Here is a 21,947-nt window from a genome sequence, read left to right as displayed (position 1 = left end):
TGCCAACATAACTGAGGGAATAAAAGTGGTCAATCAAGTCCTTCATGCTGAACAAAGTCTCAGGACCAGATCCACATTTGTTAAAAATATCAGCATAGTCCTGTCACAACTGAAGGTGTGGTGGCTCCGCACGTAAAGTCAGCCTTGCCATCAGATTAAATAATAGCGTATTACCAACACTGAAGTCAAAATCTCACAGAACCAGACTGGGATATCTTAACTCAGTGGTGTGAAACCCAGGGTATGATATTACCCAAAGGGATTTTTACCATTACATTCAGTCATGTTCAAAGACAACACTGAGGCCAAGAAGATGCATACAGTATGATGCTGCCCACACCATGCTGTCGTCTTGGTACTGTCGCCCAGAAACTGCAGTAGGTTACAGACCACCACCTTAACTCATAGCGGAGGACAGTCACGTATACAGGCAATCCTAGTGGCCTCCACTGCACTGTTTGTGTCATTCACCCATTGTGGGGTAATCGGCATTACCTCAGCATCTGGGGTAATTGGTGAAAAGCGCGACTCTGCTCAGGTAGAAAAAATCCACAGAAAAATTCTAGGACTGGTTGGTTTCTCTTCAGTTAGTTTCTTTTTCAAAATTATGTACAATAGTTTAAAGTGTCAACAGGCAAAGGAAACATTAAAAAGGCAATTTTATTCCTGTTAGAACAGAGAGAAGTCATCCAAGTAATATCTGATGATAAACTCACAAAAATCACATCACTTCTTGTAGATATTCAGAAGATTTTTAACACCATTTCTGTCTGTGTGTAACACATAAAAACACACACATATACACATGCACACAAATCAATTTAAAAAAAGAGAAAAAAAGTGGAAACTAAATTGTTACCTTGCAAACCCAAAGAAAAACTGTTTTCAGGAGTGACATTTAAACCTCCAGGCTACTACCAAATGTCATTTAACGATTATTCAGGTGGATGAGAACCATAGATTTAAGTATCAAAATTAATTAACAATGTTCAAGACATTGGGAAAGATCTTGCAAAGGTAAATGCATCTGAAAAAGTTTTACCAAACCAGTGTGAACAAAGGGACACCAGAAAAGCATACGTGTTAGAAAAATGTCACTGATTACTATGTTAATTGATTACAGTGTTCTACATGAATGATTCAAAATAGCAGGAAGGTAAGATTCTTCCCTTTTCCATCTGCATTTTCAGGACAAAAAGGATCCTACTACAGGGAAGACCAAGAGTCAGGGCACTGTCAGTCTGCCCTTTATTCTGCATTTGCCTCTGACTCTGGTGGTCTTGGACAAATGACTTCACCTTTCTTGCCTTTGTTCCCCTTCCCACTTTCTCCTTCTGTTGTGTCTCGTAGTCCTCGCCTTTGGGGCACAGACTTCATTTCTTATGCATTTGCATGAAGACAAATAGAATAGACACTGACTGGTTCAAACTAACGAGCAATACTTTAATACTAAGAAAGCATGAGGATAACCTCCAGGTTGCTTTAAGCTGCTGTAGCTCCCAGGGAAGTAGGTCTGACCAACGTTAAGATCCCATCAAAATGATCTCTGGGATCTTGTAAATTTTGCAGCCTGTTGGGACTTGGCTACAGAAGTGGTGGCATGAAGCCATCATTGTTCCTCTTCTGGGCATCTTTGCAGCCCTGCAATTACAATAGTGTTGTGCTTTGAACAATTACTGAAAGCACTGTCAATGTTCTAGTCATGAAACTTGAAAGACAAATCAGCAACATTTTCCCCACCACCACTAACAGGTACAAGCAAACCTGAGAAATCTAGGAATGTCTCTCTATTTGGAAGAAAAAAAAATCATATTAAATAATTACATTTGCATGATCCAGTCTGTCATCTGATCCAGTGAGCTCACCACCTTGAAAATCTTGTTGAAGCCACAGAAGAGCTATGAATGAAGCATTTCCAGGACAACACTGTATGCACAGAGGTGTGGACGTCAGAACCGTAAATCCTGTCAGACAGTAACCATACCACGGATGTGGATCAGGATGTAAACAACTCTGTGGACTATGCATTCCTGCAGGAATTAGCTCTTGTCAGAGACAATATGATTTCCTGAAGATTAGGAAAAAAGATGTAGAGAAAGACATGATGTAAATACACTGGCGACAGTGTACCGATGACTTCCCTCCCCAACAAGAATGATACAGGAGTAAGAGCCCATACACTAAATTTATCAGTTTTCCTTCAAAAAAGAAGTGTCTTGTGTGCTCATGTGAACTTTCCAAGGTTACTCTGTCAGCAGACAAGATTACTGTGGATTTAAAAGTAACACAAGGTACTTTTAACTGAGCTTTACTCCTCAGAGGGCATCAGAAAACTGACACTGATAGGACTCAGCTAAGTGCAAGGATCTGGTGGAGCCAGATCTGGTACTGAGACCCTTGGTAAGGAACGAAAGGAAATTGGTATCTTGCAATAACAGTGATGTCTAAGGACACCCACTGTGTTCCGTAATTCTCTGTCATTGAACACCCTGATACTACCTTTGATCAGCAGGAACTTCACTTAGCAACTTGATGTACACGGGCATGTTCCACTCTGTACGTACTTCTCTAGGTGCTGGAAGGGGTCCAGCGGCTCTCAGTACACGGTGGAAAACACAAAGCAAGTCTGAGAGATTAGGACTTTCGCACTCAGACCAATACGTGTGGACACATACCTAACCGTATATAAAGTAGCTGATTTAAGCCTGCCCTCAGCATACTTTAAACACTGGCCCTTGCTCCAGATAGATTGCTCTGAATTGCGTTACTGTACTGAGTTTCTGAATGGAAAGTGTGACAGCGTTTGGGTGAATGACAGCTCTTAAGCCTTCAGGACTCTTGCAACAAGACCTATGAAACTACCCAAGGATGAAGACCCACTGGAAAACACAGCTGTGACATTTCAGCCCTAACCGATCGCACCCTAGTCTTTCCAAGAGAAACTGTGTTTTCAAATTATCTGTTTTCTTCTACCCCTCCCATGTTTTTATGCCTAGGTATCAGCATTGGTTTTCAACTAGGTACCGCAACTGAAAATAATACCTTTCCAACTTGCTGTACTCTTCTTCCTCTCCCTCAGCTTGATATGTGAAGATGTATGCAGCACGCTGTCTGTTTTGCTTACGCGCTCCTGGGCTGTGCTCATTTCATCACACAAAAGACTTTCTCCAGTAATATCACCAAATGCCTGAAAAAAACAGAACGGACAAAACCAACATATTATTATGGCAGCGTTCATTGAAATATCAGAGGGAACATAGATGACTTTGATTACACTTCCCCACCCCTCTCTTCTTGCTTTCAAAATATTGCGGCTTAGAAGCTTTTGTGTGTGTGAAATTTTATTCTGTCATACTAATAACCCAGCTTTACAGCAGCTTACAGTTTAGCTTTCATGGTTCAGTTCCACTCCTAGGCTTATAACAATTTTTCTAACAGTTCTGCCAAAATATTAGAAAGTAAAAGTAACTGTAAATGTATTCACTAATACAGATAGAGCAGTGAGATTAGCAATTTAAACACATGTGAAATGTGAATTCACCTAATTTTTCTCAGTCTCTAAACGCTTTAGTAAAACAGTGGAATGGGGATTTTTACGCCCGTTGCTTTTAATAATTTCTTCTTATGATGTTCTTGACACATGGAGAAGATTTGAGTGAATAAAGAATAGACCTTCAAAGAAGAAAATCATGGCCATGAGGAGGAGATGATGTGTTATAGGACTGGAAACTGGTTATAAAGCCAAGACACTGCATCAGATCCAGCTCAGTTCATTAGCAGTTACCACATCGCATGTCAGATCCTCAGCTTGTGTCATGTGGGTGGCATTTTGCACAAGAGTGCCCTGGCTCCGATTGTTTTCACTTTCTGGAGTGCTCATATAAGAGAAATTTTGCTCAGATGAATGTGAGCAGAAATCAAATTTCAGACACGGAGAAGTAACAGAGCCTCAGCTCTGTCTAGCTGCTGTTACTCAAACTCTAGCATGGAAAAAGCAGATTGCTCCAGTAATACCGTAACGTTTTAATGAATTTTGCTATTCCCAACCTGGTTTAGCACAGCTGTAATAAATTATATAAACACTGATTTATGTCCAGGAATAATATATGTTTTCTATTGTATTTTTGTGTACTTTTATAATCTGTCTGATGAAGCATCTTAAAACGTTTGTTGTACTTCTGGGTTTGATACCCTGTGGAGCTGGGAAGCGCTGTTACCTCTGGAACTGGGGGATACAGGCAACGTAGGGGATATTCCCCACCTCACGTAAAAAACTGTGATTGAACATTGGAGTGGTCTTGTGCATCCTACATCCTAGGCAAGTTTCTTCATACCAGGCTACTCTTTCTTCTTAGCTATCTAGCACTTATGCAGAACACCTACTACTTTATTTTCAGTTTTATTCTTTTACACTAAGAGACAGTCCAGTTTTAGACTGTCCTAAGCTGTTTCTCTCATAGTATAAATGATCTTCAGGGCAGCTCAAACAGAGATACAACATCATGTCAGGGCTTCATAGCAACACTTTTGCAATATACAAAGTCAAGAAGACAGAAGACAAAAAGGGGGCCTATAGCATCAATTAGCTAATAGAAACAGCAATATTTTTCCTGTTGCAATAAACTGAGAAAAAATGTGGAAACATCATCAGCGTATACCTGGAGATTTATCCTAATTCCCCAGAAGCTGGAAGACTAATTTCATAGAATCATAGAATCATTTGGGTTGGAAAGACCTTAAGATCATTGAGTACAACTGTAAACCTAACACTGCCAAGTCCACCACTACACCATGTCCCTAAGCCCCTCGTCCACATGTCTTTTAAATACCTCCAGGGATGGTGACTCAACCACTTCCCTGGGCAGCCTCTTCCAATGCTGAATAAGCCTTTCAGTGAAGAAATTTTTCCTAATATCCAGTCTAAACCCCCCTGGTGCAACTTGAGGCCATTTCCTCTTGTCCTATGGCTTGTTATTTGCGAGAAGAGACCAACACCTACCTCACTACAACCTCCTTTCAGGTAGTTGTAGAGAGCAATAAGGTCTCCCCTGAGCCTCCTTTTCTCCAGATTAAATAACCCCAGTTCCCTCAGCCCATAAGACTTGTTTCTATGCATAAAAGAGGATACAGGGGATATTTAGAGTCCACTGGAAAAGCCTTTCCGTTGGTGTTGGTTAACACATACCAAAAGCTCTTTCAGATCTGATAGTTCACATATCCAGCATGCCTGACCAAAGCAACAGAAACCCTTTGCTATACTTAAGGTGCTATCGTTTACTTGTGTACTTTAAATTGCAGCTTGTATGGATATGTCAGATTTTTAGACTTGATCAGATGTTGTGCAGAGTTCTGTTCTTAAATTAAAGTCCAAGTTGTTGTTTCTGAGAGTGACTTAATAGCAGTAACCTTACGGTTAATCAACCATGTAGTAAAGTTCACTGTGCACTTACTGCAGTGTAATTATAAAGTGAGCAAAAACATAATTGATGCATTTTGTCAATCTGTGTAGCTGCAAGGTACTTTTTCAAAGGTTATTTTTTTTTATTCGGGTAAAATAAGTTAATGCTGTTTTGGCAATTATCCTTTGACTTCAGAGATTTTACTGCTGATTCAGGTAAAACTACGTCATAGATGAATAAAGATTATAAGTGTTTAAGAGTACAAAATACCTTCTGCAGCAATCAGTGGCTCTACCCTCGCAGCATAAAGTCATTCAGAAAATCACTGAAAATACAGCAAATCTGAGTGTTTAAAGCGGGTTGGAACCAAAAGGAAGCGTTTCAATACAAAATAGCACTTTTAAAGTACTCCTTAATTCCCAGCACTGATGTTTGTTATACAGCACAACAACAGTGATATGACAACATTTTTCCCATGAGCATTGGCTCAGACTGAATGGATGCGCTTGAACTTGCTCCCATCCCTTCTGTGAACATCCGAAAGAAACAGCTCTAACTCCTCAGGCCCCCATGGAAAAATAAATGTAAATATCCATGCCCATAAAATATTTGTGTGTGTGTTGGCTAGGTATGTAACACTTGGTCCTCATCCCATGTTCTCTGCCAGTATAAGGAAAACAGCATGTTTTAAAATTGCATACTCATATATAGAACAAAGATATAATGCTGCAGTGTAGGTATTTATTTCAGTCATTTGCTGGTTATCTGAAAGCCTGTGCGTCCTGCTGAGAGACAGTGGTGGACCTGTCTCATCACTTTCCTGGTCCTTCTATTGGACCACAGCCTCCACCACAGATAAGCAGGACATGGCGTCTTGATGGAAATACATCTTTTTCCCCATGGCTCTGTGAGTTTCTAGGGCAGAGAGTATATCAAACCTGGGATTTGGAGAAAACTAGAGAGGGGAGAAATGGCCACATGTTGCAAGGCTGCCTCCTACATTTTGATCCTGTTGCATGCAGCAGCATAGCCTCGGCTGTAGTTGATAATCTTAAGAGATTAATAATTAATAGACAGTTTCCATTTTAGACTATACCTCAGTAAGGACTTAATCTTATACTTGAAAGGGTAAACAACCCGAAACAGAAGGTATCGAGATGTAACTTCTCCTTGGCTGAGACTCAGTATGCGTGTCCTCTTCATCTGCAGCAAATGGGTTGGCTTAGGTATCACAATGGCAAGGAGCAACAGACTGGGTCCATTTCAGGACAGGATTCACATGTCACATGAAAGATGAGCTGGATCACAGAATCACAGAATCACAGAATCATATAGGTTGGAAAAGACCTTTAAGATCATCGAGTCCAACCATAAACCTAACACTGCCAAAAACCACCACTACACCATGTCTCTAAGTACCTCATCCAAACGTCCTTTAAATACCTCCAGGGATGGCGACTCAACCACTTCCCTGGGCAGTCTGTTCCAACGCTTGATAACCCTCTCGGTGAAGAAAAATTTCCTAATATCCAGTCTAAACCTCCCCTGGCGCAACTTGAGGCCATTTCCTCTTGTCCTATCACTTGTTACCTGGGAGAAGAGACCGACCCCCACCTCTCTACAACCTCCTTTCAGGTAGTTGTAGAGAGCGATGAGGTCTCCCCTCAGCCTCCTTTTCTCCAGGCTAAACAGTCCCAGCTCCCTCAGCCGCTCCTCACAAGACTTGTGCTCCAGACCCTTCACCAGCTTCCTTGCCCTTCTCTGTACACGCTCCAGCACCTCAATATCCCTCTTGTAGTGGGGGGCCCAAAACTGAACACAGTATTCGAGGTGCGGCCTCACCAGTGCCGAGTACAGGGGCACAATCACTTCCCTAGTCCTGCTGGCCACGCTATTTTTGATACAGGCCAGGATGCCATTGGCCTTCTTGGCCGCCTGGGCACACTGCTGGATCAATTTAAGAGAAAAGCATACAAATGCAAGATTTCTCCGTTTCTCTTTTTCTTGTTCTTATCTTTTCAGTGGGGTGGAAAGAGCCACCTGGACAACTATTTTATTTCTTAAACTGATTATCTTTAATTGAATTATAGCATTAAAGGAGAAATATATACTTAAGATGTAAAGATAACTTAAAACAGTCTGGTTTACTCCTTATTTGCAGAGGAACTAGCAATACTGCCATGACCCTCAACAAAAGGGCTGTAAGTTGCAGGCTGTACTGACTTGATTGCCTATGTCCATGGGAGTATCCTTTAGCTGACTTTTATCATGTATGATTCCCAACTGGATCTCAATGCATGTTGAGAGGGATCATCCTCCCGTTGAACACAGTTGCAAAATACTACTTGTCTTCAATGGGACAAGACTAGATCTCAGAATTAGGCAGGCAGCATGTGGTGAAGCCTATTCAGCCCAGGAGTATGTACACACATGCGTGCATTAATGTGGGTGGAATCATTCTTGCAAGGGATAAACCTTTGCTGTTCATCCCTACTTTTACAGGGATCTCCAGGAAACCGACTCATCATAAACTGGCCATGTTTGTGGATGACCTGGCACGATGCTGCTGAAGCCAGCTAATGTGGGTCAATTTACACCAAATAATTACCTTTGCCCAGCCTCTCCCCAGCCAAGAAGTCCTCACCCACTCACCTTGGCTGATCCAGCTTATGGTCTGGAAAAGCCAGAGCTTTCCTGCTCCCTCTGCAGGGTCTGGTGAGATGATGAAGCCATATGATGATGAAGCCATTAGGCAGTGTACCAACCTCAGTTACTGAGCTGGAGCAATCCTCCCTCTTTCTCTTCTCCACAAATCTTTAGTGACCACTGCAGTGAGACTCTTTATGAAAAGAGCATGTGGGGCTTTTGTGGTAAACTTGGCCAATTTATTCCCTTAATGAAGTTAGACCCAGAAAAAGCTGCACTCAGATACGTGCATAAACTGCTCTGGAGTCAACTGTCTGGCTTATGCCTATATGGGAAAAAAATAGGGCCCAATATTCATAGTAACATTGCGTATATAAAAAGAATTTGTGGATCAAGAATAAAACATGAGGCAATTTGTTGATTTGCCCAGGGAATATATGGAAGCGACAAATGTGTAGATTATTCTAAGGTTGTTTTTTAGTGTCATTATCAGATCCAAGAACTGTATATAAAAGCACGCAGTCCTTCCCATGCTAAAAGTATAGTTTGCTCAAACAACTGTAAAATATTCAGTATTCTTAAGATTAAATATCTGAATATTGCTTCTGAAGGAACAGCTGTCAGCTTAAATCTAAAGTCTAGTTTGTTTACTGGCTGTATTTTATATCTGTTAGGAAATGACACCAAATGGCAATAAAATTGTTGTAAGTATTCTACTGGGGAATATAAATGCCCTTTGGTTACAGTGTACATATCTTTATACATAATTCCAGTATATTTTCCCTAGAATTACGTTAAATATGTAAAAAGCCTTTTCTCATAAAGGTAAAAATGCTAGATGTTTCCAAGCTGTAATTTAGCATTAGTGTCAAGATTGCTTCAGAAAATAAGCTATGGTTACTGTTTCATTCTTTTTAAGTGTCACTCAGCATACCATATCTGATCTTGTATTCAAAATAAACTTATATGATTTTATTCACTTTTCCAGAAGTGCAAGAGAGTTTAGACATAATTTATAGCATATGGATTGATGTAAATAGCTTAAACTAAGTAATTGGCTAGTCACCTATGCTGTCTTATCCTATTACTACTAGGTACTTTTCAAGTAATTAGGGAAAACAGATCTCTCTTATCCAGTAAGTTTAAATTGGATGAATCCTTGACATTTGTGTAGGTTTATTTGATAGATAAAATCATACTATACAAAAAGTTTTTCTACAATGCTGAGGTTTACTAGGCCTATAATAAGAAACTGATTTTTTGCTGAGTTAAAGTGACTTATCTTTGCCCTTTTAATAAGAAATCAACTCCAGTCAGCAAAAGTCAAGATAAAAATCACCAAGTTGGTGTTATCACCGTGTAGACAGCAAGCACGTACCACTATCATTAACTTTTCTGCACATGGATTTCAAATACATTTAAAATGCTACAACTCAATAATTTCCTGTATATTACAATAACATAAGATTAATGAATAAGGGAAAGCATGAAAAGTGATTTATTTTGGGAAGGTCATTCCTTGGTTAGCCAACACTTAAATTGAATACTATAAAGGAGAAATATATTATAGGTAAAAAAGAAAATGGGTTTTACTGCATGTGAATTCTTCGAGTTTTACAATGCTTATGATAAAAGGACTGCACTTACAAGTTTAACCTCTATAATTTTTATGCTGCACATTTAAAAAAAAATCTTTTTATTTAACATTTCTAGGGCAATTTATATATGTCACCTTGTACTTAATGTTCCTTTTAAAACAGTTATTTTTGCCTCATGCTTATGAAACCTATAAAACTACTTTTCATACCAGACATGAAATTTCTGGTTATACCGGCAAAGTTGGACCTTTAATGGGAATACCATACTTAAAGAAATAAGTATTTTAAAGAAGTTATTGCATAGAGAGACATTTATTCCCAGCTAGTGTACTCCTGCACACAGCACTTACAAGCTGGCTTTACTTACTGTAAAAAAAAAAAAGAAAGTATTATTAAAGTGAGTGTTTTGGCTCCTTGGTTTAAATGAAGTTCACACTTAAGTGCTTTGCTGAATTAGAGCTATGAGAAAATCCTGCTTTCACTGATGTAAAAAAGAGTAGGATGAGGTTGTAAATATAACGTAAATTCCTTATGAGCATCCAAGGACTTTAAAGCAAGATTATGCAAAATTCCTCTTACGCCTGTCGAAGAATATCTGCAGATACAGAAACATATCTGAGGTTAAAGTCACTAGGAGTTGAACATATGAATTTGAGGAAGAATTTGCCCTGGTAATTTAAATACTGTTCTCACATCAGTGTGTTTGACGAGACATATACTGCCACCCCAATAACCCAGAGCTCGCTAGCCTGCACACACACCTCAGTTAGTTGAATGCTAAGAACCTACTGCTCATGCTGGTGGTACCCTCTGAACAATGTCTATATTTGCACACGTTTTTCAAAATTGTTATAATTTCTGTGATGTTTTCTGCCAGATTGCTCATTTCCTCATATTACACATATTACTTCTGAAGAACACCTACCAATACCAGCAACCATCACGCTGTAATGGCACAAAGCATTGCACATCGAATGGAGAGATCTGAGTCCCCAAATGCTTGAATTAATGAGGTCCCACTGCAGTAATTAGGAATAGGTGTTATGGCTCTTTCAGGTATGATTCCTGAAAGTCACAGAAATTAAAAAGTCAAAGCCTTTTCATTTTTCTGTCTTCAGAGTTACATGCCTTCAGAGTTTCTTAATAAAAGTGAACAAACAAACAAAAAGTTACACTTAAATAATTACATTTTCACCCTTGGTAGGTTACTGTAACAAAAAGCATGACTGTTTTGCAGGAAGAAGGCACATGCAACCCCCAGTTCCCAGATGCCCTTGAATTACTCCTTGTATTCTGCAGTTGCACAATAGCACTAGCCCACCCAAAAGAGAGGGAAAAGAAGTGAAAATTAGTTGTTTTCTTGCTCTGTGGACTCTGCAGACAAGGTAATTGTATACACAAAGGTAGGACATGTCACAGCTGCCACAGACCTCCTCTGTTCCTACAGGCCATGTTCCTACAGTCCCAAGACAGCATTTTGTACACATATCTTATCTCTGGTGGGGAAAAAGAGGCTTGCCAATCATGACGAAAGAAGAAAGGCAGCTGTCACTCCTATGACAGGGAGAGAATAGGTGACAATCTCTGCCCTCGTCACTGTGGAAGAAGACCCCTCCCTCCTTCTCCACTGCTGGTGGGGTGAGGAAGGGAATGAAAAGCAAAGGGGGAGCCCGTCTTGTTTCTCCTGGTGAAGTGTTGTACCCATTCTGGCAGAAAACAGATAAGATTGTGGAATTAGATTATGTAGGTAAACTTCTGGAAGAGAGGTCTTATTTACACCAAAAGGTGATCCAAATAAATACATGGAAACTGACAATGAATAAATTGAGCCTGGAGATTAAGAGGAGACTTCTGACCAAATAAACTGTAAGGATCCAGAAAAATCTTTCCATTGAATCACTGGGGACAAAATACCTAAACTAAACTAGGTTTAGGTAAACTAAATTACCTGAATCTTTAGGACTAGCTCTAAATATTCAGACTGAAAATTCTTATACACAATGAGTTGTCCACAGAAGCAGCAGACTGGACAGATTATCCCAAGAAGCCCACGTAGTCTTCATTTCCTACACCCTTAAAAGCTATACTTAAGGTTGTAATACAACCTTTTAGCTCCGAAATGATTTTCTAACCCCACTCAAGTACCACTGCTTGTCTAGCTGCAGCAGAGGCAAAAAACCTGTTCCCGAGGGGCAGCAACAGCACCAAATGGTAAAGCTCAGGTGTATTTGCCCTATGGCAGCAAACTTCTCAGTAGTCAGTGCATAGTTTTAAAATTCATTAACTTATACAATATTCCTAATTTGGAACTGAAGTAGAAAGCCCTGACCTATAAAATACACAAATGTATAATTACATCCATTATCAGCTAAATGTAAGATCTGTATATAAGTTTTACTGCAATTATTAGTTAAGCACATTTCTTATATGTAATTGTACTTAGATCTACAAGTAAAAATGCTGTAAAGCATGCATTGATCTCCTAAATTAGATGTTCAGCTTTCCAGACGATGATGTAAGACTCAGCCATGTAGATTTTAGGGACAGACTATGTTGTGATCTGGTGTGGGAAACTGTACAGAGGTGGCTTGAGCCATCCGCATGGTGCAGTGCTCACTTTGTGGATGCTGATCAGCATCACTTCAGAAGCTGGAAGCTTCTGGGAAGACAAAATTACATTGTATGGGAATGCATTTCTCCTCTCTCAGAAATACGGAAGGGATTAATGAACTGAATCAGTGCACTGGGTTAAGATTGCCTTGGGTGTTCGAAGCCCCTCCTTCCACAGCCTTGTGGAAGCTGAACGAAACCTCATGACTGAAAAGCTGAGAAGAACTTAAATGGGAAAAACCATTCTGCAAAGAGCTACTGTTTGTTTGTAACAGGCGGAAAGTAGGACTGGGGCTGTGTTGTTGACCTCAAACAGGGAAAAGGTGTTCTAGCAAAAATCTAGCCAATTATTTGTGCAAGGAGCTTCTTTAACAGACTTAGGCATGGACCTGGATTTGCCGGTTTCTTTGTTTCAATAATTAAGTTCTACTTCATGTAGGCCACATGCCTTCTCTTGTTTTCTTTGGCCAGCTCTAAGACTCTGGTGTCTTCACTCTGGTGAATCACAAGTTCCCGGGGCAGAAAATTATGTTTGGATTCCTTGAGGACAGTTTCCTTTAAATTAAATTTTCTTTAAAAAGCCAAGTAGGGCAAAGACATTAAGAATAAAATCTTTTAATGAAGAAAACAGCCTTGAAACATTAACCAAAGGAGCAGAAGCAACGTTTGCCTCATGCTGGAAAGATGTACTTGAACCTTCACCTTAGAAGTGAGCAGCTGAAAACCTTGTACTTCAGCACCATTTGTGCCAGTTTTCTATGGTAAACAGACCTCCGTGATGATGCTCCACTTCTCACCCGGGTAGGTAAAGTAATATTCTTTCACTCTACTTTTTCTTAGATGCCAAATTTTTTTAAAGGTCTCTCAACACAAGACCAAAGGCAACAAGGAAATGCACTTCTTCTAAGCACTTAGAAAAAAAATGACAATGCAATGAACAAAATGCAGCCTATGAAACAAGTAATGCACGATACTTCTTTTTAATACCATCCTGTATTGTGTTTAAATCTGAAAACATCCAGAATTCGATCTAAAACTTGCAAGATGCCAGTAAGTAATCTAACTGTGCCTTAGCTCTGTGTATCTGAGGAAAAACTAAGTGAATGACCATACCTGTAGTACTAGCTGTATAATAAATGTGCACAATACTTACATTGTATATTTATATATATAATAATTCCTGCACAGAATGACCTTATGTGGTTCTAAGCAATATATATCTATAAATAATCTCTATGCGTGTAGTTTCAATGTATATCTTATGTGATTGCCTTTAAATGGCTCTATAAACAATACTAAATTGTTACTTTGCACTGCAAACGCATTAACCCATTGATTTTATACTACTGTTTAGGAGTGAGGTCTTCCTATGGAAGATTTTGTGCAGGGTCAGGCAGGTCTATTTTCCTGTTTTGACGCTGACCTACTTCTGAAGTGCACCCCTTTGCCTAGTTTGAAGGTGAGGAGTCTGCTTGGACCTACCTCAACGATAGCCCCATCAGGTAGCCTGAGGAAGTGCCTGTAGAGCTCCTGGAAGCCACTGAGGTGAACGGTGTAGACAGAGATGTGAACGGTGGTGCTACCTCTCGAGGTAGCTGCGGAGCCAGGGATTTCATCCTGGTGCTGGGGGTCACAGCTGGAGACACCAGGCTTGCTGGCATGGTCCTTCCAGATGTAATCAGACACTGCCACCTAGTGAGACAGAAGGCCCCCCCAGACACACGCACACACGTACGCGCACACACACACACACACAGAGTCCCCCCACCCCCCCACCAATGGAACATATTTAATTAACTTCTGGCAAGAGCTTAACCGATTTAAAATGATTTTACAATAAATCTGCAAAGCCTGTACCATATGCAGTGCTTGCACACAGTTCTCTACTACATATTTTTTTATGACATAGATCTAAATAGAGGAGATAGACAAATCCCTAGTGTATATTCTATAAAGTTAATTCTGCATAGATGAAGCTGTAATTGACTCCCGTATTAACCAAAAGTAGGGAGATCAAGCAGGGTAGGTTAAACAATAAAATGGCAATGCTGATTAAAAAAAGAAAGCTTCCCGAGAATTTCATGAACGAGTATTTGTATTTCTCTCTCTTTGAGAAGCCTTTGCGCCTGTACCCACAAGCACTTTTTAGTCTCTGATCTCTGTATAGTATTAAAATAACCTTCTGCTGCTAACTGAATTGTAGATGAGGCAGAGTAAATAAGGTGTATTCTAGTGCGTTGTATAAAGCTAGTTTATTGACACAGTTACCTAGTTTCCTGGTTTGCTCTAAACACATTTGCTTGAGTAGGTTTTGCACCTCCCTGTGTCAGTCAGAATTTCTATTTAACCTTTTTCGTGTTAATTCTTTATACAGGCTGAGCAGAATTCAAGACTTCAGATGGATCATAGCACACAGTTTAAGCACCCCTTATCGTTAACTAGAACTGATGATGAGAAGCATTATTTTTATACTCCCACTGAAGTGCAAGCTTTTTAACCCTTCACTTTTGCAAGACCTTTGCGTCACTCATTTTCTCCCATGAGATGCTACTCCTGTTTACAGTAGGAAGGGATTGGTGATATTGTTATATCCTTACAATACACCGGCATGATCTTCCCAAACACTTCTACTTAATGCAGAGGAAATAACTCTTTTGCTGGTCTAGCACATACCTTTTCTTTCAAGAAAATGTATTACACTGGCTGAAATGATTGGAACTCACCCATGAAGCTAGCCATAGAAAACCTCTAATTTAAGACAGGTGAATCAAAACCTTCTTTTGCATAGTTTTGCTTTTTCTTTTTGCTGAAATGAAGAGCTCAGATTCTTACAAGAGATCCCAAAATCACCAGATACAAATTTTTCCCCCCACTTGGGAAAAGTTAGATTTAGCTCAGTTTGCTTGTGTTCCAGTTCAAGTTTCCTCAGCTGTTCCTACGCATTACAAAGAATCCCGTAACTAGCACAGTGTGCTAATGCCACGATCCTGACATGCACGCTGCTATTCTGAGCAACTGCCTTAGGAGAGGACTGGGTTTAGGTGAGTTAAGAAAGCAAGAGCATGCACTGGAAATTATCTCCAACACTTTTCCAGGAACAACAGAACAATAAGAAACTTCATTTTAGTGCCAGCTTTCATTTGCATCAGTCCTAAACGGTTTTATACATTTTAAAACAAGGAAAGGTCATCTGAAATTCAAGGTAAAATATGCAAAGTCTGAATTTCCCACACGAAAGTCTCTGGGGTTAAAAGGCTTTCATTCAGGACAACTTATTAGGAACAAACAGCTGCTACAAGGACAGGACAAGCCCTGCATTTTCTTCTGCCTACAATAGAAACATGTCTTACACGCCTGCCATACACGGTTGCTCCATAGGAATTAGGGTGGCCAATGCTCTCATGAAAGCAGAAAGGCAGCTTCTGTTGGGACAGCGTTGGCCAGAGCAGGGACAAGCATCTGCAAGAGCTGCTGCACCACAGCTTGTGAAATGGGAACAAAGACCCTGCCACAGTTACCCTCGTTTCTCATCCCAGTGTCTCACAACCGAGAGCTCTGACCTGCCCAATCGAGAGCACCAAGCCCTTCCTGGCCTCATGTCTTCTCCCTGACCTATGACTTCAGGGAAGAGAAATGGCTGGGAGAGCCAGCTCAGAAACTCAGTCTGCAGGGGATCCACACAGCAAACGGGATGATCTCTGTCATGATCCTCTTTTCATGCTAGATGCATTTTTCCCCTGTACTGCTTGCTTCCTTTCTTCAGAGTGTATTCCTCCATCCGGAATCAATCCTGCATTCCCCTGTTTCTTCTCTAACCATCTTAGCCCACTTTCATTAAATCTGCTTGTCCTTCTTTTGTGTTTGTCCCTACCAACAATTAGAGGAGTTTCTTTACCATGTATTTTGCAAGCAATGGATCGTTCACTGTGAACACTGCATCCTTCTCTGCAGCTCTGTTTTGTTCAGTTGAGCTATGAGCTCTGCGGGCAAAGATATGCATGCTGTGCTTGTCCAGCACAGGAGACAGCATGGACCTTAGACTACCTTCACACAAACAAATTACCACATATATTTTCAATCAGTGCCAGAGCTGAGTGTAATTTACAGCATATAATTACCGTGCTGGAAGCCAAAGCCACGTCACTCAAACCTTTGTGCTTGAGCAAACCTTCACCTTGCCAGTGCAAAGACCTCCTTCAGGACTTCCTGGCTCTGGGTGCCATCCCGGTGGCACCATATCCATACGGGACCAGGTACAGCATCAGGAGCCTCTGCCTTGCCACCCACCCTGAGAGCAGACAGATCTGCAGGGTAGTGGGGGTAAACAAACCCATCTAATATGTCTTCACATTTCAAGATCTGTCAAAGTCCCTCTGAGGACATTTATGTGACTAGCCAAGAGAACATGACAGTATTGATTGGCATGTCCTCCCCTCCCTAAAAGCACAGCCTGACCATCAGACAACTGAGAGTGCAAGAGCACCACCAAAACTGATGGTGCCGTGCTGAGTTGCATTGCCTTGGTCCTGCATAGGCACAAGTAGAAAGGAGGGAAATGGGACACTTGGCTGCAGCATCACTCATTGGCCCTTCCTCAAAGTCATCTGGTAGCATGAATTTGCCTGAAGGCAGATTCTGCAATATGCTGTGGGATATAACAGCTGAAAACCAACCCTGGGAAAGGAAAGAGCAGCGCCGGGGCTGGCTGTGCATTTAGACACCCCAGCTCTGAAGGACTGTTCAATTCCTTCCTTGCTAGCACCATCTTAAAAGTATTTGGCAGACGGATGTCCACTGCCTTGAAACTTTCAAAACGTGTTTCTGTGAAGTGATAGGTCACTAGAGAGCTGCTGTGGCCTACATAACCTGAAGTAAGCTCCAAAAGTAAACTCTACTGTCATCTGAAATTTTTATCATTAAGTTAATCAAAAATGTCCATTCGTTTCTACAGGAATACAATATGAGTTAATAAATCCACCGAGACAGGCTAGTCAAGAGACTGTGCATATAGGACATGTCAGAGGAACTGAAGTTAGCTATGATCTAGATTCACAAGGGCTGACAAGAAACCACAAAATGCCAGAGCAGTGTACAGTAATCCTTAAATGAAATTCATCTTTCAGCAGAAAAACACATTAAGGATGGTAATTCAATGATAAAAGAGGCAGGCCAGAACAGGTTCAAATGCTGAATATTTCACAACATAACTTAATTAAAGCAGGAGTGTGAGGCTGTTAATCGCTTTATAATAGTTCAGCTTGAAATTAGGTCTGATGTGAATGCCCTTATAGTTCATTTGTTTATATTATTATAATCACAAAATGTTACATCGACCTAATGCAAATATACAGTTTTCACTGGTCTTTACTGTGTTGGTTTTTTCTCCTTTCGATCCTCCTGTCTTTGTGCAAGTATGCAAAGGGAAGAACTGGGAGGAAGGGTCATAAATTTAGGTCAGATCAGATGATTCAGTAAGTCTCGTGTGGGTTTAAGTCTTATTAATAATTTTAATACATTCTTCCTTGACAACAATGATTTCAATCACTGCTCCTTTAACGTACAGTGTGACGTAAAAATACACAGACTTTTAAAGGAATGGAACATGCTTCTGGTACAAAGAAGGTAAATTATGTCACCGTTTGGAAATTACAGTGCATACCCTAGAACAAAAGACAAAAATACATTTGTAAGTACAAATACAAATGTACTTTGTTGTATAACTATATCATACCATACGAAGTGTATAGAAATATGTTATTGAAGTAGAACATGACAACATTTTAAATACAAATATATTAATACATATATATTTATAAATATATTACACACATGATACACAGCCAATTAATATTAATATTTCCAAGGTCAGGGTACAGAAAATGCCATACTAGTGCGTAAAGGTACTATGATGTTTTCTATTGTTTGACAGCTTTTGTAAAAGAAGAAAGGAAAAAAGAATTCCTCAAATTTTCTGAGCTACAGTGGGAATGAGAGGAAGACTGACTTTCAGTGTCTTAAAAAAAGACATCAGCATAAAAAAAATTTCTTCAAAAAAAGCTGAGAAATATACATATCAATGTGTGTCCAAACACTTGATTATTAGTACTGATTCTTAACTGCTTGCAGCATTATTATTAGCAATGTCATGTGAATCAATTCCAGCTTCATACATTGTAAAATGTATAAAAAATGTTTGAAAGCAGCATTCAAAGAAAATGCATAAAATGAGCAATATGGACCAAACCAACCAGCTGAGTATGGGCAGAACTGTGAGCTGGTCATGACAAATAATTAGCAAAAGTTACAAGCTGTTAACTTTAGGCAAAAGGGCAAAAGTGTTGAAATTACAGAAAAAAGACATCAAAAGTCAAGGGTGCTGTATTTACTTCAAGTAACTTTCAGAAACATGGTAAGTGCATTTTCTGTGGTAAGAGTTGTAAATATGGGAATTGTTGTCCTGGAGGCAATCTTTGTTAAACCAGTGTAGCTCTGCAATTAAAAAAAAACAAAAGCTGGCTAGTATTAACCTCTGAGGGAAGCTCAACCCCCCCTAAGTATTGCTAACCCCATCTCTGACACACTGTTGCTGAAAACTCCGGGAAAAGAAAAATTCACATGGACATGCCTTAAAACACCCTTGCTGCCCTTGTCAAAGGCACATCGGTGGCATCCAGGTCTGGGTGAAGCTACCACTGAACCTCATGCAGAACTAGCTGTGACAGTGGGGAAGATTTTCAGGCCACCGTAGGAAGGATGGGGTACTTTACAAGAAGTGAAAATGAACTCAGTTTGAATAAATCGTGAAACTGGAGAAATGGAAAGCAAAGGCATGAAGAAGAGAAGCTATTAGGACTGCTAAAAGTCATACCGTCATGAGAAAGTCATGACCAGTTACACCAATGCCCCTCATATCTAATCCTTAAATGTATAAATATAAGTATGTACACATGCTTATACATATATACAGAGTACTTTGGTGGGGCAATAGCATGGTCTTTTGTGCCTGGGGTAATAACGAAACATGTAAACGTCTTGGGTTAGCAAAGGCCTTTGGTCTGCTGTTGGCAGAGGACCTCTGCCAGGCACGCGTGGCGTAACAGCTGTACTCTGACCTACGGAGCCGGATCGGCACCAAACGCCTTCGAACCAGTGCGATATCCCCACCTACAACTGCCTGTAGTAACTCTGCAGATAGATAACTTGTTTCTAAATCGTCCTATTTATGAACATAATGGACCAACATAATGGACCAGTAGTATCTGAGAATTGTTTATTTCAGTCAAATTATGAATGCCTGAAGCATTGTTGTTACAGTCTTCTCTGATTTATTTAATAAACTGACATGGACAGACTGAATGATGAAAATAACCATATACAGAGAATAACCTCTTTGTAAACGACTGAGGAGAAATCCCAGAATAGATTTATGGCAAGCTGCTCAGCATCGTAACACTAGGAAACAGCGGAGGGTCTTTTTGTTTCTGAATTGCGATAGCATCATGTTTATGGATATGTCCAAATGAACAGCAATGCAGATCTTTTCTAGGGGATGATTTTGATCTCCTGCTTTTAGATATTACAAAGCGCAGCCACATATTTCTTAGCCACCGTGCACCCGTTGCTAGTGTAGTCTGCTGCTTACCATGCCATCATTTCAGATCTAAATCTTACGTGGTTTTAAGTCTCCACTCTTGAGTCATCCATAAATAATACACAAATGTAGAAACAGACTCTTCCAAACAAGAATAAATTAGGAAAAAAATGTCATCTCAAGTATTAAGTCAAGGAAAACTGATATTCCATTCAGCAAAAACCTTAGCGAGTGAAAATTAAAGGCCGCAGCTTTGTTGCATTTCCTTGTGCATAGCAGTGCCTTTGTCCATTGATTTGCCCTAAGGAAAGGAGATAAAATGCATTCCCTTCCTATTCCAGAGAATCCTGCTGTATTCCAAGCCCAGAATGGGTTTGGTTCAGATGGGTAAGAGAAATCTCTCTCCACGCCTCATTTCCCAAATTTATAAGGGATGCTGGAATCAGTTACTTAAGAAAGCATCTTCAGTAACTTCAGACAGACAGGATTTTATACACAAAAGTGTTTAGGAAAAGCTATTTTCCCTATGGAAGTCAGAATTTTAATGCATACAAGGGCATATCTGTGTAAATAAAAGTGTCTGCTATTCATTATCTGCTCATCAACATTTGTTATTCATTACTCATCTGTTTACAAATGTAATGCAGTCAGAAAGCAGAAATAATACTATATGACTTTGGTGACCAAACATACACCAGAAACAACAAATAGTAAATAGATCAACGGAGCAGTTCATCTTATGGGATAAAATTTGCCCACAGAAGACATCCTGCAAAAATTTGTGAAAATAACCCTGGCACATCTGTAGAAAAACAATGTGGTTCAAAAAAAATCTGTAAACAGGAAACAAAGGAGCTAAGTTTGTCAGTTAACCTATTTGCAATGAACCTATTTGCAATTTTACCTTAGACTTTTACCTTTTGGAACAGATTAAATGCAGAGAAAACATAGTTAAAAGAAATAAGTCTACATTCACAGATTTCATTCACCATGTCGAAGACTATGTGCATACAAGATGTATGCCTGGATATGAGACAGGCTTTTACTCACCTGTGACTTATGTGAGACGGACAGATCTGTTCCTGGCAGCTATATAACATTTTTAAATCTAGATCACTACATGGGCAGTAAATCAGCTGAGAACTTAAATACATTGGACTGGTGACTTCTAGTTGCATCTTCTCCAGCTTCAGAAAATTTCCTCCTGTGAAGGCAGAGGAATTGTGTATCCTTGTGCCAGCAGGGTAGAGCATAGTGTGAACTGTGCTCTTGTGGAGGGTGTCTTTTGTTGGATACCTGACCAAGTCTTAATTTTAAACTTTTTTTTTTTTTAAATAGTCTTCAAATAATAACAAAATTGCTATGAGGTTTTTCTAAGAATCAAAACTTTCCTAATTTGCCTGCTTAGACCCAGCTGTCTTTTCAAGCAGATGGAAGAGGGCTAGGAAAAAGAAAGTGAAAGAGGAAAGCAAACGTCAACACTTTTGGTAAAACATATATGAAAATCCACGAAGGGTGGTTGCCCCACTTTAGAAATATTGTAATTTTTCTCTGATCTTTCCATAGTCCTGATGAGTATACTGACTACTCCACCATGGATATGAATTATTAGCAAACATATTTACCACGCAGGCATCTAGAAACTCTCGCTCACACTGCAGCCCCATTGCTCCAGCTGCTGTACAAACAGGTAGAAATGGGCTGCCCGCAGAACAAAGAGTTAACAACCTATGGTGAGATCAAAGCAATAGCTGTATTAGTACATATATGTGGCTATTTGCTTTAACTGGCCCTAAATTATCTTATCTGTTTTTCCAAATCACCAGTAATTAGCTGCATTCTTGCAGACATTACTGCAGAGGTAGGCCAGGGAGGGAGAACTGAAGGAAAAAAGTTTCACAACCGTCTTCGTGGCAGCATGGGCAGTAGTGGAAGGGCCTGGCATATTTGTGTAAGAATTTGATGTTCCATGGCAGTAAAACGAATGCTGGTTTCGTTGTAGAAAAGAAGAGAAGAAAGAAAATGCAAACAACAAAGGTTCAGGTCTTCCTTTGTGGTCAAGATTGACGTTCCCCATTCCCATCCCATCCCCTCTGCTATCTT

The 21,947-nt window shown here is 40.0% G+C and overlaps 1 protein-coding gene across 1 annotated transcript in view; it reads right to left on the bottom strand.

Moving 5' to 3' along the window:
• Positions 1-12,679: 12,679 nt before the first annotated feature.
• Positions 12,680-21,947, bottom strand: part of LOC142406497 (uncharacterized) — a 114,768-nt gene continuing 105,500 nt past the window's right edge. The window contains exons 13-14 of the mRNA XM_075495445.1: positions 13,736-13,945; positions 12,680-12,808 (exon numbers count right to left, since the gene is read on the bottom strand). Of these exons, the coding sequence (XP_075351560.1) occupies positions 12,680-12,808; positions 13,736-13,945 (339 nt within the window). The remainder of the gene's footprint in view (positions 12,809-13,735; positions 13,946-21,947) is intronic.

The sequence above is a fragment of the Mycteria americana genome, chromosome 2, assembly GCF_035582795.1.
Source record: "Mycteria americana isolate JAX WOST 10 ecotype Jacksonville Zoo and Gardens chromosome 2, USCA_MyAme_1.0, whole genome shotgun sequence".
NCBI lineage: Eukaryota > Metazoa > Chordata > Aves > Ciconiiformes > Ciconiidae > Mycteria > Mycteria americana.
Note: the sequence above shows the minus strand (reverse complement) of the source record. Positions and strands in the feature narration are given on the sequence as shown.